The 17504-nt window shown below is 36.9% G+C and overlaps 1 protein-coding gene across 2 annotated transcripts in view; it reads right to left on the bottom strand.

The window, feature by feature from the left end:
* Window positions 1–17504, bottom strand: part of ATR (ATR serine/threonine kinase) — a 106511-nt gene that overhangs the window by 23323 nt on the left and 65684 nt on the right. For both annotated transcript variants that reach the window (XM_007126489.4, XM_055085687.1), the window contains exons 31-36: window positions 15815–15906; window positions 15401–15578; window positions 14037–14216; window positions 13435–13594; window positions 11078–11257; window positions 6663–6805 (exon numbers count right to left, since the gene is read on the bottom strand). In XM_007126489.4, the coding sequence (XP_007126551.2) occupies window positions 6663–6805; window positions 11078–11257; window positions 13435–13594; window positions 14037–14216; window positions 15401–15578; window positions 15815–15906 (933 nt within the window). The remainder of the gene's footprint in view (window positions 1–6662; window positions 6806–11077; window positions 11258–13434; window positions 13595–14036; window positions 14217–15400; window positions 15579–15814; window positions 15907–17504) is intronic.

Here is a 17504-nt window from a genome sequence, read left to right as displayed (position 1 = left end):
TTTTATTTATCAGACCCTTCTCTCTTTTTTCTTGGTGAGTCTAGATAAAGGTTTGTCAATTTTGTTTATCTTTTTAGAGATCCAGCTCTTATTTTCACTGATCTTGTCTACTGTCTTTCTAGTCTCTATTTCATTTATTTCTACTCTGATTGTTATTATTTCCTTCCTTCTGTGGACTTTGGGCATCGTTTGTTCTTCTTTTTCTATTTCCTTTAGGTGTAAGATTAGATTGTTTATTTGATATTTTTCTTGTTTCTTGAGGTAGGCCTGTATTGTTATAAAGTTCCCTCTTAGTACTGCTTTTGCTGCATCCCATCGATTTTTTTGGTATGTCATATTTTCATTTTCATTTGTCTTCAGGTAACTTTTAATGTCTTCTTTGATTTCTTTGTTGACCCAATAGCTCTTCAGTAGCATGCTGTTCAGTCTCCATATACTTGTCATTTTTCTACCTTTCTTCTTGTAGTTTACTTCTAGTTTCATACCATTGTGATTGGGAAAGATGCTTGATATGATTTCAATCTTTTTAAATTTATTGAGATTTGTTCTTTAGAAAGTTCCATGTGCACTTGAGAAGAATATGCATTCTGCTGCATTTGAATGTAATGTTCTGTATAGATCTATCAAATCCATCTGGTTCTGCTGTTTCCTTGAATTTCTCTCTGGATGATCTATCCACTGACACAAGTGGGATGTTAAAGTCCCCTACTATTACTGTGTTGCTGTTAATTTCCATTTTCTTGGAAATTCCTTCACTTTGAGCCTGTGTTTGTCTTTAGAGCTGAGCTCCTGGAGGCAGCATATAGTTGGGTCTTGTTTTTTTAACCCATCCAACCACTTTGTGTCTTTTGGTTGGTGAATTCAACCCATTTACACTTTAGGTGACAGATGAGGACTTAGCACTGCCAGTTTAGCTTTTGTTTTCTGGTTGCTCTATATATCCATTGTTTTGTTTTGTTTTGTTTTTTCCTTGTGTTTCTGTCTGCCATTTTGGTTTGGAGGTTTTCTGTTTTTCATAGTTTCCTCTTTTTTTATGTTTCATGTCTCTACTCTAGATTTATGTTTTGTGGTTACCATGGGGTTTGTATGAAACCTCTCATAGATAAAATAGTCCTTTTTCTGCTGATAGGATCTTATCTTCATTTACCTATGTAGGTTCCATCCTTTTCCTCTTCCCCTTTTATATTTTGGTTGTCTCAAATTATCCCTTTTTATGTTGTGAGTTTGTTACTGAATTGAAGCAGCTGTATTTGTTTTTTCAACATTTTCCCCCTTTAACCTTTATGCTATAACAAAGTGTTTAAAAACCTGTTGTGATAAAGACTTGCAACTTTTGATTCTGTCTACTTATTGCCTTACTCAAAGTTTTGTGTACTTTTTGCCATTTTGTTTCTGGTAGAAAAGCTCATTTCAACATTTCTTGTAAGGCAGGTCTAATGTTGATTAACTCTCTTGGCTTTTGTTTGTCTGGGAAAGTCTTTTTTTTTTTTTTTTTGTGGTACGTGGGCCTCTCACTGTTGTGGCCTCTCCCATTGCGGAGCACAGGCTCTGGACGCGCGGGCTCAGCGGCCATGGCTCACGGGCCCAGCCATTCCACGGCATGTGGGATCTTCCCAGACTGGGGCACGAACCCGTTTCCCCTGCATCGGCAAGCGGATTCTCAACCACTGTGCCACCAGGGAAGCCCTGGAAAGAGTATTCTTGAGTGATGACTTTTACCTTTCAGTATTTTGAGAATGTCACTCCACTTCCTCCTGGTCTGTAGAGTTTCTGCTGAGAAATCTGATGGCCCAATGAGGTAGCTTTGTGGGTTACCATCCCTTTTTCCTTAGCTGCCTTTAAAATTCTTTCTTTGTCATTGACTTTTGACAATTTTAATACAATCTGTCTTAGAGAAGGTAATTAGGTGTTCTCTTGGCTTCATGAACTTGTACACCCAGTTTCTTCTCCAGGTTTGGGAAGTTCTCAGCTATTATTTCTTTAAATAAATGCTTTGCTCCCTTCTCCCTCTCTTCTCTTCTGGGATACTCATTACCCTAACGTTGCCCTTCCTAAAAGAGTTAGATAGCTCTCTAGAATTTCCTCATTTTTAAAATATCTTCTCTTTCCTGTCCTACTTGTACCATTTCAAGCTTGCTAATTCTCTCTTCCATATGGTCTGCTCCATTTCCAATGCTTTTAAATGCACTCTTCATCTCATTTATTGAGGTCTTCAACTCGAGAATTTGTTTGGTTCTTTTTTAGAGTTTCACTCTCTTAGTTAAGTACTCCTTCTGTTCATTAATTTTATTCCTGAGCTCACTGAACTGCCTTTCTAAGTTTTCTTGCAGCTCACTGGGTTTCTTCATGACAGCTATATTGAATTCTCTATCAAATCGCAATATTCTGCATCTTTAAGTTTGGTTTCTGGAAAATCATCATTTGCTTTTTGTGGTACTGTCACTGTGGTTCTTCATGGTGCTAGATGAGTTGTTCCTCTGCCGGTACATCTGAAGTAGGGACAGGTTAGAGATTAGAGGCTTTTCTTTTGTTTTCCGGTAGGTGGCACTATAGCATAGATTTTTTGGTTTCTTTTACCTGAGGCGCCTCTGGCTCTATTTGAGAATCTGCCCTTTCCACCTTCCACCTCCTCTGTTAGAGGTGCGACTCCCTGCCCTCATTATCGCACCTTGTGCCTCTGGAGTCAATGGTACCTTCCTTCTCCCACTGTCACTGGTGTTGCTGCTTGGTGCATCTAGATGGTAGGCTCTGCCATCTCATCTGGGATCCCATGAATTGCAGGCTCCACTGCCATGGGGGGAAGGGAATGAGGAGAGTTGGGAGGCGAGCTGAGGTTGCGTGGGCGCCTCTGCTGTGTCTGGTATTGTAAGGTTCGTGGGGCTCTGCCACAGTGGACCTGGAGTTGTTGGCACCTCAGTGGCTGGAGGGACAGGGTCTCAGGCCCCACTGCCACTGTTTCCCAGTTACCCGTGGCCACAGGAGCTGCTGGGGCCAGTAGGCTAGAATCATGTGTACCTCCCTCCTCTGCTATTGTTGGGTTTTCTGGGGCTGCAGACTCAGTTGCTGTGGCTGGAGGGCTGGGTTTTGCAGGCACCACCTCTGCCGTTCCCTTGCTTTCACATCCTCTATGTGTTTCAGTCCACCCACCTTTAGATGTACCAATTTGTGGATTCTCCAGTGTGCTGGTGCGTTGAGCGGAAGTACCTTTGTTGTACTGTGGATGTTTTACTGGTTGTAGATTGATGGGGTGAGACAAAGGTAGCTTTTCACTCTGCCATACTGCTGATGTTACTCCAATCACAAAATGTTATTTCTTAAACAACAAAACTTGAAAGTTGAAATTGCTCCTTGATTCATGGGCTGCAGAATGGATGCTGTGTTAGTAGGCATGAAAACAACATTAATCTCACTATACATTTCTATCAGAGTTCTTGGGTGACCAAGTGCATTGTCAATGAGCACTGACATTTTGAAAGGAATCTTTGTTTCTGAGCAGTAGGTCTCAACCGTGGGCTTAAAATATGTAGTAAAACATGTTGTAAACAGATGTGGTGTCATCCAGGCTTTGTGGTTCCATTTACAGAGCACAGGCAAAACAGACTTAGCATAAATCTTAGGGCTCTAGGATTTTCAGAGTAGTAAGTGAGCACTGGCTTCAACTTAAAGTCACTAGCTGCATTAGCCCCTAATAAGACAGTCAGCCTGTCCTTTGAAGCTTTGAAGCCAGGCATTGACTTCTCCTCTAGCTATGAAAGATGGCATCTTCTTCCAGTATAAGGCTGTTCTGTCTACATCGAAATTCTGTTGTTTAGTGTAGCCACCATTAATGATCTTAGCTAGATCTTCTGGATAACTTGCTGCAGCTTCTACGTCAGCATTTGTTGCTTCACCTTGCACTTTTCTGTTATGGAGATGGTTTCTTTCCCTAAACCTCATGAACCAATGTCTGCTAGCTTCAGACTTTTCTTCTGCAGCTTTCTCACCTCTTTTAGCCTTCTTAGAATTGAGGCAAGTTAGGGCCTTGCTCTGGATTAGGCTTTGGAAATATGGTGTCCACTTTGATCTCTGTAAACTACTAAAATTTTCTCCATATCAGCAATAAAGCTGTTTCACTTTCTTATTATTCATGTGTTCACTGGAGTAGCACTTTTAATTTCCTTCAAGAACTTTTCCTTTGCATTCACAACTTGGCTAACTCTTTGGCACAAGAGGCCTAGGTTTTGGCCTGTCTCAGCTTTTGACATGGCTTCCTCACTAAGCTTAATCATCTCTAGCTTCTGATTTAAAGTGAGAGATGTGTGTGACTCTTCCTTTCACCTGAACACTCAGAGACCACTGTAGGGTTATTGACTGGCTTAATTTCAATACTGTTGTCTCAGGGAATAGGGAGGCCCAAAGAGAAGAAAAGAAATGGTGGAATGGCCAGTTGGTGGAGCAGTCAGAACACACACAGCATTTATGGAATAAGTTCGCTGTCTTGTATGGGTGCAGTTCATGGTGCCGCAGAACAATTACAATAGTTAACATCAAAGATCACTGACCACAGATCACCATAACAAACACAATAATAATGAAAAAGTTTGAAATATTGCAAAAATTACCAAAATGTGAGTATACAGAGACCTGAAGTGAACAAATGCTGTTGGAAAAATGGAACTGACTGTTCAACACAGCCACAAAACTTCAATTTGTAAAAAACACAGTATCTGTGAAGCTCAATAAAATGAGATATGCCTGTAATGTCCTCTCTTTCTTGAATTTAATTACCTTTTAAATCCTACCTTCTTCACGAGGCCTACCAAACTTCTCTGGCAATGCAGTGCAAAGAGATACTTTTTATCTTTTTTTTTTTTTTTTTTTTTTTTTTTTTGTGGCACGTGGGCCTCTCACCGTTGTGGCCTCTCCAGTCGTGGAGCACAGGCTCCGGACGCGCAGGCCCAGCGGCCACGGCCCACGGGCCCAGCCGCTCCGCGGCATGCGGGATCCTCCCGGACCGGGGCACGAACCCGCGTACCCCGCATCGACAGGCGGACTCCCAACCACTGCGCCACCAGGGAAGCCCAAAGAGATACTTTTGATATCATGAAGCCAGTGGTTTGAGTTTTGACTTCAGATTTGCCCCAAATCCATGACTCCTGGACTTGTTTGGTTCATTTTTGGTATCTTGCTAATATCAAAAATATATTTCTAATATTTATACCACTTATTTTGATATTTGATCACATTCTACTATGTACCATTATTTAAATATTTTGTGTGCCAAGGTTTCTCTACCCAATTGGACTGTAGCTCCTTGAGGGCAAACACTAATGCTTAATTAGCAATAACACAGTAATTCAATGACTCAGGGGAAAAGTATCGATAGCTGAGCTTATTTACTCCTTTAAGCATCCATATGTTTTATTTTAACTACTATGGATAAAATATATTCTAAAATAGTTTTACTTTCTTAAACTGTACTTTTAAAAATCTCACACTATACCTAATAGTTTTACGCATATCAAGGACTCCAAATAACTCGTTTTAGAAGAAATGTATTAAATAAATTCTGTATACCAATGTATATGACATATGTCAAGACTAAAGAGCAAATGAGAGGTATTACTCATTTTAGAAAAGAAAAATGAATTTAATAACTGTCCTCTGCTTATGCTTCCATTTCAAAATGCCAATATGCCAGGAATTCTTCCTCAATAACAAGTCATTAATATCAATAATAAATTAAATTAGGTTTGGATTTTATAAAACTTGAATTCCAGGGAGTTCCCTGGTGGCCTACAGGTTAGGATTCTGGGGTTTCACTGCCGTGGTCCAGGTTCAATCCCTGGTTGGGGAATTGAGATCCCACAAGCCATATGGCATGGCCAAAAAACAAACAAGCAAACAAAAATTGAATTGCATTTTGGGAAAAAAGGCTTGGCCAAATCTTGCAACCCTAACACTGCTGATGAACAAAAATATATTGCTTTGATTCCTGAAAATATTGAAGTGAGAAGTCAAAATACCTGATAATAGGCAACTTTAAATAAATGTATTACTATGAAGTAAGTTATTCATCAGTAAACCAATGGTCCATGTGTATGACAAGAAAATGAGTGGAATGTTATTATTACTTCTTAGGAATTAATAATTTGTGATAATATAAACAGTAGGCATGAGACAATATACTATTTGACTATAATACACTAATATACGAACTTAAGTTACATTTCACCTGTTACCTAGTTTAAGCGATAAGCTCTTTCTGCAAGTCTAATGTCAAAACCATTTTTATATATACTACTTCTTAGAGAATGGGTTGGAAGGAAACATTCCACAGGCAATTAAATACAACCATTAAATGTACTAGATTTAGGGTCTTCTGGAATTCTAGGGAAGGGGACTCAGAGGATGAGGGTCCAGAATGGGAAGGACACTTAACTTTCATTGTATATTCTTGGTACTACTGAATTTTAAAAAACATGCATATATTACTTATTCTATTAAAATAGTTATCATTTAAAGGGAAGGAAAAAATTGTACAAAAAAAAATTTATAGCTCATCTAAGGTGATAATCGTAAAGCAGAAAACATCCTACATATGCTAAGATCTGTGATAATAGTTCAATATCAAGAGTCATCTTGATATATTTAATCAGCAAACATGCAGTTCTCACTCTCACCTTCCAAAGTGGAGGACTATATACCGAATGAGATCACCCTGCTTTTCCATTTTGTTGTCTGTGACCATGGGCATCAATTTGTCATAGTACTTGGCAAGGTAGAAATGCCCATCCTCCCACTCTGGCAGGAACAAGGTCACATCCTGTAAAAGATAACAGAGAATACCCACTTAATAAAACCCCCCACTATGTTGGGAAGTAAAGTATGAATAGATAATTAGGGATAAAAAGTATGAGACCAACATGTAGGCAGAGCAAAGTCAAAGGCAGACTGACTCTGGTGTAAATAAGGAATAGCTACTTTCTTACAAAGGTTTTCTCAGGATAGCTGGTGGGTTCTGGTGGGTTGCCCGCTGATCAACATGTCATAATAATTTGCTATAAAGGGAAAAACACTACACTTACATTGCCACTTTATATGATACATCAAAATAATTTTCAGATGGATTAAGGTATTTCATGTATGTGTGTACAGGTATATTTTTATTGTTTTTAAAAAAAACCTCAGAGAAAGAAGAATATCAAATCTCTGAAGAGGACAGGACTTTAAAGGCATTAAAATAGGGTTTAAAAAAGAAATCACATATCTTATTTTTCTCTAAGATCTATAAGTTATTGCCCTCTCTCTCAACTCCTTCATAATCAGGCTTCTGAAAAGAATTCTCCAACTCACAGTCATTCCTCAAACTATTTCTTTTTGATTCAGTAGATACCACTCCACTAAAGTAGCAACTTAAACAGACATACTTTCCAATTCTGATCTCACGTGAGTGAGCTCTCTTCAGCATGTTTCTGTTGTCCATGCCATTTCTTCTTTGAATCACTTTCTTCCTTTTGCTTCTGTGAGGCCACAATCTTCCAAGTTTTCTCCTACCTTTCTGGCCACTCCTACTCAGTCGCTTTTGTCATTTCCTCTCCCTTTCCCTTATATTTGTATATTGTGTGTGGTTTATTAATTTTTAATTATATTATTTGAAATGTGATGGAAAATACATAGAACAGCTGAGTAAAAAAAAATTTTTTTATTAAAGCTCTACTCTTAATTCAAGCAAATTTGAAAACACAGTTTAGACCAGGAACCTTAAAATGAGATATTAAGTTTCCTCCATATCTAATCCTAAAACCTTACAGATACAAACCTGCTTGTGGATAGAGGACAGAATGACATGATTAGATGTATGGAGCAGATGCTGGATTCATGTGCCTAAAACCGGCCACAGGGATGAGGCTCCCAGTGTGCTTTTCCCATCTAGTCACAGGAGAAGCAAAGGGAATGAAGGAAAATGCTAATTCAGATTGCTTCTAAAAAGATATTTTCAATCTGGTTTCATCATCTTTCTATCTCCCTTCCTTTCCTTTCTTCCTCCCTCCCTCTCTCCTTCCTTCCTGGTTTAAGTTAAAATTTTATTTTGGAAAATAAAATTTACATACAGAAAGATAAATCTTATATGCAAAGCTTGCTCAATTATCACAAAGTGATCACACCTATATAGGAACTCCAGAAACATGAGCCTCCCCCTTCGCCCTCCCAAACACTACTCCCTTCGTTTTCCTCCCAAATAACCACTACTACAGATTAAATATTTGTGTGTTGTCTCCCCTCCCCCTTTGCCCAATTCATATGTTGAAGCCTAATCCCCAATGTGATGGTATGTGGAGGTGGGGCCTTTGGGAGGTGATTAGGTCACAAGTGTGGAACCCTCATGAATAAGATTAGTGCCCTTATAAAAGAGGCCCCAGGGACCTCCCTTGCCTCTTCTGCCATGTGAGGTTATAAGAAGAAGATGGCTGTCTATGTAAGCAGGGCCTCACCAGACTGAATCTGCTAGCACCTTAATTCTGGACTTCCCAGCCTCCAGAACTGTGAGAAATAAATGTTGCTTAAGCCACCCAGTATATGGTATATTTGTTATAGCAGTGCAAATGGACTAAAAACAACCACTATCTCCATTTCTGATACAATAATTTTGTTTTGCTCATTTCTGAACTTTATATAAATGGAATCATACTACATGTACGATTTTTTCATATGACTTTTTTCCTTCAACATTAAGTTTGGGAGAACCATTCAAGTTGTTGGATATAACTTTGGTTTGTTGGTTTTCATTGCTATACATACAGTATTCCATTATAGGGATATGTTATAATTCATTTATCCATTCTATAATTGATTGACATTTCTACTTCCAGTTTAAAATCTACAAATAACGTTGGTATAAACATTTTTGTACATGTTCTATGGAGACGTGTTGAGCATTGGTAAAGTGGCTGTCACAAGTATTATCACCTTTAGGAGAAAACACCAAACTGTTTTCCAAAATGATTGTAATAACTTATACTTCCAGCAGCACTGTATGAGTGTCTAAATGCTCTATAGCCTTGTTAACACTTGAAAATATCAATCTTTTAAATTTTAACCATTCTTGTAGGTATATAGTGTTAGCTCATAATACTTTTCTTTAAACTGAACTAGTTGATTTATAATACATGTATTAGTTTCATCATAATACTTTTTAAATTTGCATCTATTCCTGTCTACTACAGTGAACATATTTTCTTTTTTCGTGTCATTTATATATACCCTTCTGTTAAGTCTTCTATTCAATTTTATAATTGAGTTATCTGTATTTTTCTTATTGACTTTTAAGAGTTTTTATTATATTCTGGATATAAGCCTCATCATTTATGTATTGCAAATATCTTGTAATCTATCGCTTACCTTTACATTCTTTTTAAAAATATTTATTAATAAATACATATTTTTATTTTTTAAGTAAAAAATAAAAGCTGACGTACAATATCATGTTAGTTTCAGGTGTACTACATAATGATTTGACATTTGCATACACTATAAAATGATCACCATGATAAGTCTAGCAACCACCTGTCCCTGTACAAAGTTATTACAATATTATTGACCATATTCTTTATGCTGTATGTCTCCATGACTTATTTATTATAACTGAAAGTTTACACCTCTTAATCCCCTTCATTTATTTCCCCCCCACCCACCTCCTGTCTTTCTTGCCTTTACATTCTCAATGGTATCTTTTGATGAACAGAAATTCATAATTTTAAGTTAGTCAAATTTATTAATCGTTTCTTTTATAGTTATTGTTTTTGGTCTGTTTAAGATGTCCTGAGCTACCTCTAGGTTTGAAGATACTCTCCTATATTCTATTTTGGGACCTTTATTATTTTACCTTTCACATTTAGATCTACAATCTACCTGAAGTTTATTTTTGTTTGTTGTAAAGAAGGGATCAAGTTTGATTTCTCCTCCCATAAGCTATCCAAATGACACAACAACGTTTATGGAAAAGATTATTCTCACAACTCTACAATATCACCTAGAATCTGTTTCTGGGTTCTCTCTTCTGTTCTATTGGTTATTTGCCTAGCCTTACATGAACACAACATCACCTTAATTTCTATACCTTTATAATAAGTCTTGAAACACATCCTGGTTATTCTCAGTTTGCCCCTCTAAAATATACTTGTCACACTTCATTCTTTTCTACCCTGCTCTATAACCCAAAAGATTGACATTGTTGATTTCTATCAGTAGGCCTATTTGCCTTCTGGAAATTGTTCTTCTTATAGCTCCCCCATGATTGTTCTTTCCTTAGCAACTGTTTCCAGCTGGGCCTCATAGAGTTTTAAGTTATGCATGTGTATCGTGGTATTCAGTCAAAGACTCAGTGGTGATTCTAATGCAGATCTAGAACTTTTTGTCTAACTCCTTTTTCCCAGTTAGTCTGCTTCATAATTCTAGCCATCCACTCTTATTTTATTATTTTGTATCTTCTATATTCTATGTTTTAAATTTTTTTTTCAGTTCCTTTTCTAATTCCTTGAGATGGATTCTTAGCTTATTAATTTTGAGCCTTTATTTTCTTCTAACATATGTAAATAATATTTCAAATTCCCTGTAAGAATGGCTTTAGTTGAATCCAAGCTTTCCTATGTCATATTTTTATTATCATTCAGTTCAAAGTATTTTTTAATTTCCATTGCAATTTTTTCTTTGACCCATGGGTTACTGAGAAGTATCTCTTTTCTAACACCATCTATGTAAGGCTTAATACCAGGTAAGGAAGGTATATACTGTGTTTGTTCAAAAATTTTCAGGCCAGGCTGTGGTTAACTTTGGGAAGGAGGATGAAAGGGTGAGTTCTAGAGTGTTAATAACATTCTACTTCTTGACATGGGTGGTGGTTTCATGACTATATTTATTTTGTGATAATTCCTCCAACTATATACTTATGTTATATATTCACTAAAAAGTCAAAAAAGCTTCCTGGCTATTTTTATACATGTGCTCTTCCCATATGGACCTTAAAATAATTTAATCTATTTTCAAAAACAACAAAAAAGTGAGTTTCTAACTGAAATTGCATTATACGTTCACTTACCTTATATTTTTTCATAACTGCATTGCTTTCAAAGTTAGCTGTTTCTTCCATAAAACGGCCCACTAGTAGCATAGCTCGACCATGGATTAACATGTTCTTACTTTCGGCTGGGGTTTTATTTTCAGGAAAACATAACTCAACACCCTTCTGAAGAACAATTAGTGCCTGGTGAACATCACCCTGAAAGAAAAAAGACAACAACAAGCCTTTTAATTTAAGAACATATTTCCATTTTCTGAAAAGCCAATACAATTGTTAGAATTTAAAGTTCATAAGATATTTTATAAATCTATTTGTAATTTCATGTTCATCTCTCATTTTCCTCCTATGAAAGTAAAATCCTAAAAAGGAATCATTGCTTCATTTCATATAGAACTCCTTTATTCATTCATTCACTTGTTTTTTACAGTCAGTCAAAGTGCAGGGAACTGAAGATATATGTAGATGATTAGATATAAACAAACATAAATATGTCAAAATCTCTGGCTTAAAAAAGTTCACAGTCAAGTGAGGAAATAAACTATAAAACAACAACACAATGTGCTGTTATTTTTTTTTTTATTTTTATTTTTTTGCGGTATGCGGGCCTCGCCCTGTTGTGTTCTCTCCCGTTGCAGAGCACAGGCTCTGGACGCGCAGGCTCAGCGGCCATGGCTCACGTGCCCAGCCGCTCCGTGTCATGTGGGATCTTCCCGGACTGGGGCACGAACCCGCAGCCCCTGCATCGGCAGGCAGACTCTCAAACACTGTGCCACCAGGGAAGCCCGCTAAGTGTTATTAACAGAAGAATATACATGCGTATTATGTAGGAAAGAGAAGACAGTCTGCTAAATCTACCTGAAGATATAGGAAAATGGAGTTGAGCAGTGGTCAGGCAAAGTAATCACATGAGGAAAATCTAAATTAGGTCTTAAAAAATGAGTAGAAATTTTCCTGGCAAAGAATTCAGTGAAGCACACTCTTGGTAGAAGAGAATAATAATTTTAGTTGAGAAAAAGGCAAGTAGTCTGGTTTTAGCTGAAGATAGGGTTTGTGAGATAAAGGGTTTGTGAAGACTAAAGGGTTTGTGAATACTAAAGGGTTTGTGACAACTGAACCTGAAGAGGTAGGCGGAGACTCGATGAGAAAGGGCCTTGTGTACTTTCTAGAGTTCTGACTTAATCCTAAAGCCATGAAGAATACTTTGAAGGATTTTAACTGGGGGAGTGACATGATTCAGTGTGCATTTTAGAAAGATGACAGACCGCAGTAATGAACACCAAGAAATGGTGAGACCTCAAAAAAAACTGTTAATATTGCCAGAGGGTGTAAATGCTAAGGGCATGAAGGAAAGCAGCAAAGATAAATAAGAGGGAGAGGATTCAAAAGATATTTCTAAGGTCAATTTAGTCTCCAACTTGATGTGGAAAGTGAGGGAGAGGAAGAAGTTCAAGATGATGCCCAGATTACTGTCATAAATGAGAGGATGTGATAGAGTCCTACTCAGAAAAATAAGGAATATGAGAGGAGAAACAGACAGTGAATCTTACATGATGAATTGCATTTTGAGCATGCTGAATTTAAGGTATTACAATACATACATGTTCTAGCACTAGCTCTGAAAATGACCTAACACAGGCTGAATTATTACTTTCATCTCCCATCCAGGAAACATCTCCTCCCCTGTCCTTTCTTAGCCACCATAAAAGTAGGTTTAATCACAGATGGCACCAAGTATAGTTGCTAACCATCAATTTCAGAACATGCTATGCCTACTACTAATTCTAGACTGGTGGCAAACATGAGGAGATATGAAAGTAAGAGTCCTTTAAATCTGCGGCATGAGCTTTTCAAGGAGTTTGTATATTTAAAAAGCCCCCTTCTTATAACTGTAGCTTTAATCTGAGGATTGCTGAGGATGTTTGTTCTGAAGCTAAGCCCTTTCTGCAGGCTAGATTAGAAGTGGATCTTTACAGCAACAGTGGCTAGTCTATACAAAACTAATTATCTGCCAAGAATGTAATAAGGACAGTGTTATGTTCACCTAAACATTTCTTGAGTGCACTCATGTATATATATATATATATATATATATATATATATATATATATATATATGATAAAAACAAAGTAAAAACTGGTCATTTCCCTCAAGAAAAAAATGGAAGACAGATGAAAACATTTCAGTCTTGAAATGGGAAAATATTTGGGGACTTCAGGATAGAAGGAAGTTTCTTCCAGATGATGGTAGATAAATGATGCAGAAAGGTGACAGAAAAAGAAGGTTCTGAATTTAGATTAGGGATCTAATCTCTGTCATGCCTTTGTAGGAAGTACCTATGATGGAAGTATGTACGATGACGTCCCCTTGGCCATTACCTTGGACCACAGCCACTTTGCCCTTTCCACATACAGTTCAGCAAGTCGTGATTCTCCAGCATTAAGGAGAGCATTGTAGGCTGTCTGGTGGTGACCAGCCTTTCGAGCTACTCTGGCACTCTGTAGCCAGCATTCTCCAACCATTTCTTTGTAATCTGGTCTAAAGGAATGTGACAAAACGGGGGGGGAAAGAGCATTTTTAAGTATATTCAAGAGCTTAATCAAAATATCTCTTCCCAACACGGAACCTTCTCAATATATCTTTTCAAAGGAATCAAAGAATATTTATTTGTTAAAAAACTAATTTTAATTTTCTTAGAGTTCTCCATTGTTATCAATTACAAGCCTATGAAGACCTTACTATTGACTTGTATCTGTACCTCCCCCAGATACGTTTTCAACATTAAAAAAATGATATATTGCACATAAAAGTAATTTTTAAGTTCTAGGCTCATTTTAACTATATAGTGTAGACTTGAAAACTGACAATAGAAAAATACAGATTCAGAGAGAAAATTAGGAAAGATAAATACTCCCAAGTAATATGCAAATATAATACTAAATTCACAATAACTGACATGCAAAAAAAAAGTGTGTAAAACCTTTTGTTGAGGCTTAATAAAGCTCTTCGGAGAGCCAGTATGGGCTCCTTTGCTCTGTAGGAATTCTGGGTCATTTCCAGTCGAGCTACCCAATTTAGTGAATCTTCTTGAGTACTGTCACCTGGAGACTGGTGAAAAAGTGGTTTGACGCTATGCTCCAACTCACACAACATGTGCAATCTGAAGACAGATAGAGCCTATGTTAATATGTTATCATAGTCAGCCATATTAATCTGACATATAAAGCATGTACTTTAAATTAACCATGAAGAATATGAAATGTGCAGTTTGCTTTGGAAGACCTTTAACCAATATATATTCTTGGTATATAAACAGTAACATTTATAACTTTTCAAATTGGGTATAAACACTAATTTATGTTGATTTGAATAGTTAGTGCTTTGCTATGATCCCTAGACCCCTCTAATTAAACTGGAGAAGGGTATATAAAACTAAATTCAAATGTATGAAAGCCAGACTTTACCACCTGTATAAAGATAAAAGAAAATATAAATCAATGTAAATATTTGTATATATTGCTGGTGCTATTGTAAGAGGACCTGGCATAGTAGATGCCAGTAAAAAATTGTGAAATGAATGCAATTTTAATTTTTTTTTTTTCCCTAAGGCTGATGGAAACATTTGTGATACATTCAAATTAGCTTTTTCCCATGTCTATAACCCAGTGTTCAAGCATGCAGTTGAGTAGCTACATAACTGAATTAATCCCAGTGGTCCAATCTCTGGTTTCATTAAGCTGTTACCAAAGGGGCTGATACAAAATATAATTTAAAAAATAGCGTATTTTTCTTTTTAATTTACTGTTGTTCAATTACAACATGTTTTATTCTTTTCTTCAGGTAAATTAACAGACCTAAAATGTTTTCCATCATTTTCTTCCTTACCTCTAAAAATTAATATTACTTGTGAGTAATGTTAATATTACTTGTGAGTAATGTAATACTTACATTTGAGGGGGGAGTGGGAAATGTCAAATGCATTTCTCAAAGAGAAAAAGGAAAGGGAACCAACAAGTACTGAGAACCAATGTGCCAGACAGAGTAGACGTCTAGTTATTTAGGTTATATAGAAAATAAACTATGACATTACAACAAGACAAATGTAAGATATTTTTGCTATTTTTTAGAAGTCTCATAATTGCCTTTCTAATTAAAAGGATGTATGTTAGAACATTTTTTAAAAACTATAGATAGGGTGATTGTGAGTTAAAAAAACGAAAAGAGCCATTTTGTGAGCTCTGCGTAACACCAAACACACTATCACTTATTTAGCGAGCACAAAATTCCAAGCCTGTCATATGACACCTACAGACCAGGAATATAAAAATGGAAACCTCAAAATACCTCACAATATATTCATATCCTCGTTGGTAAGAGCCTCTTTCAAAGCTTGCAGCTGAAAGAGGTACAATTTGTTCTGCTCTCACTAGTTTCAATGTGTCATAAAAAGCTGTGATATCTTTTTTTTTAGCTGATAATAATAACTGTCCCAGTCTGACACTCCATGTTGTAGATTTCCCATCTGAAAAACAAATGAAGAGTCAAGGCATGCCATGATAGCTGAATCCCAGAACAAGCTTTATTTCATTTGATAAAATGGTCAACAGAAATCTGGAACAGATGGTTTCATTCCACTTTGAACTTCAACAAGGCAATCATAAAACAAGCTGAGAGATTAATTACGAATGTTGCTTAGCTACTTAACTCTAAATATTTATGGCATATTAAAACTGCTTATATTTTAAGAAGTAATTTTACCTGCTGCCAAATAGTTTTCTACCAAATCCCACTGTGACAATTTCCAAGCTGCTTCCACTCTGTATGTGTTTAATTCATCTGTCCATTCAGACCTGTTAAAAGAAATTCATTATCACTTAAACATTTATTTAAAGTGGCATTTAGAGATTTTTTCATAGGTTTAGATACTATTTATTGTAGATATTTATTGCTCTATTCATTGTATTTGTATTGTATTTTGTACGTAGGTACAAAATAATTATCTCTATCCAAAACAATCCCCCAAATTTTAATGTTTCCAGTCCCCCAAAACATTTTTTTCAATAATTACTTCTGATACAGCCATTTAAAAATGCCATTTTGGGGGCTTCCCTGGTGGCGCAGTGGTTGCGCGTCCGCCTGCCGGCGCAGGGGAACCGGGTTCGCGCCCCGGTCTGGGAGGATCCCACATGCCGCGGAGCGGCTGGGCCCGTGAGCCGTGGCCGCTGAGCCTCAAAAAAAAAAAAAAAAAAAAAAAAAAAAAAAAAATGCCATTTTGGGGGACAAATTTGCCATATATTAGAGCAGAATTAATGCCTGGATAATTACAAAGAGCAGTTGTAAAATGAGCTGCACACTTAACTTGAACAAAGAGCAGGGAGAAAAAAGAGCCAACTGAACATACATGCATTCAGAGGTACGCAATTCTAATAACTTGGTATTTTGAATTAAATTTAAGACAAAAAACATAGAAGCTGGTGGGGTAGGTTGAGCACTGGGGTACACTCAATAGTAAAGGCATAATAATGTACACTCAATAGTACACTCAATGTACACTCAATAGTAAAGGCATAACAATGTTACAAATTATGTGTCAATAGTATGACAAAGGATACAAAATTAGCTACCTAAAATACATAACTATTCTTAAATAATTTTCAGTTACTTTAAAATTGGGTTTGTTTTTTTTTAACATCTTTATTGGAGTATAATTGCTTTACAATGGTGTGTTACTTTCTGCTTTACAACAAAGTGAGCCTCAGTGGGGTCTTTATCTGTGACCTTGAGCAGCTCCGGAGCCTTTCTGAGCCTCCTGTTCTTTTTTTTTTTTTTTTTTTAACATCTTTATTGGAGTATAATTGCTTTACCATGGTGTGTTCGTTTCTGCTTTACAACAAAGTGAATCAGTTATACATATACATATGTTCCCATATCTCTTCCCTCTTGCGTCTCCCTCCCTCCCACCCTCCCTATCCCACCCCTCTAGGTGGTCACAAACCACCTAGCTGATCTCCCTGTGCCATGCGGCTGCTTCCCACTAGCTATCCACCCTACGTTTGGTAGTGTATATATGTCCATGCCACTCTCTCACTTCGTCCCAGCTTACCCTTCCCCCCACCATATCCTCAAGTCCATGCTCTAGTAGGTCTGTGCTTTATTCCCATCCTACTCCTAGTCTCTTCATTTTTTTTTCTTAGATTCCATATATATGTGTTTGCATATGGTATTTGTTTTTCTCCTTCTGACTTACTTCACTCTGTATGACAGACTCCAGGTCCATCCACCTCACTACAAATAACTCAGTTTCATTTCTTTTTATGGCTGAGTAATATTCCATGGTATATATGTGCCACTTCTTTATCCATTCATCTGTTGATGGACAATTAGGTTTTTTTTTTTTTAACATCTTTATTGGAGTATAACTGTTTTACAACGGTGTGTTAGTTTCTGC

Source organism: Physeter macrocephalus, chromosome 1 (genome assembly GCF_002837175.3).
Source record: "Physeter macrocephalus isolate SW-GA chromosome 1, ASM283717v5, whole genome shotgun sequence".
Taxonomy (NCBI): domain Eukaryota; kingdom Metazoa; phylum Chordata; class Mammalia; order Artiodactyla; family Physeteridae; genus Physeter; species Physeter macrocephalus.
This window is presented reverse-complemented; position numbering and strand designations above follow the sequence as displayed.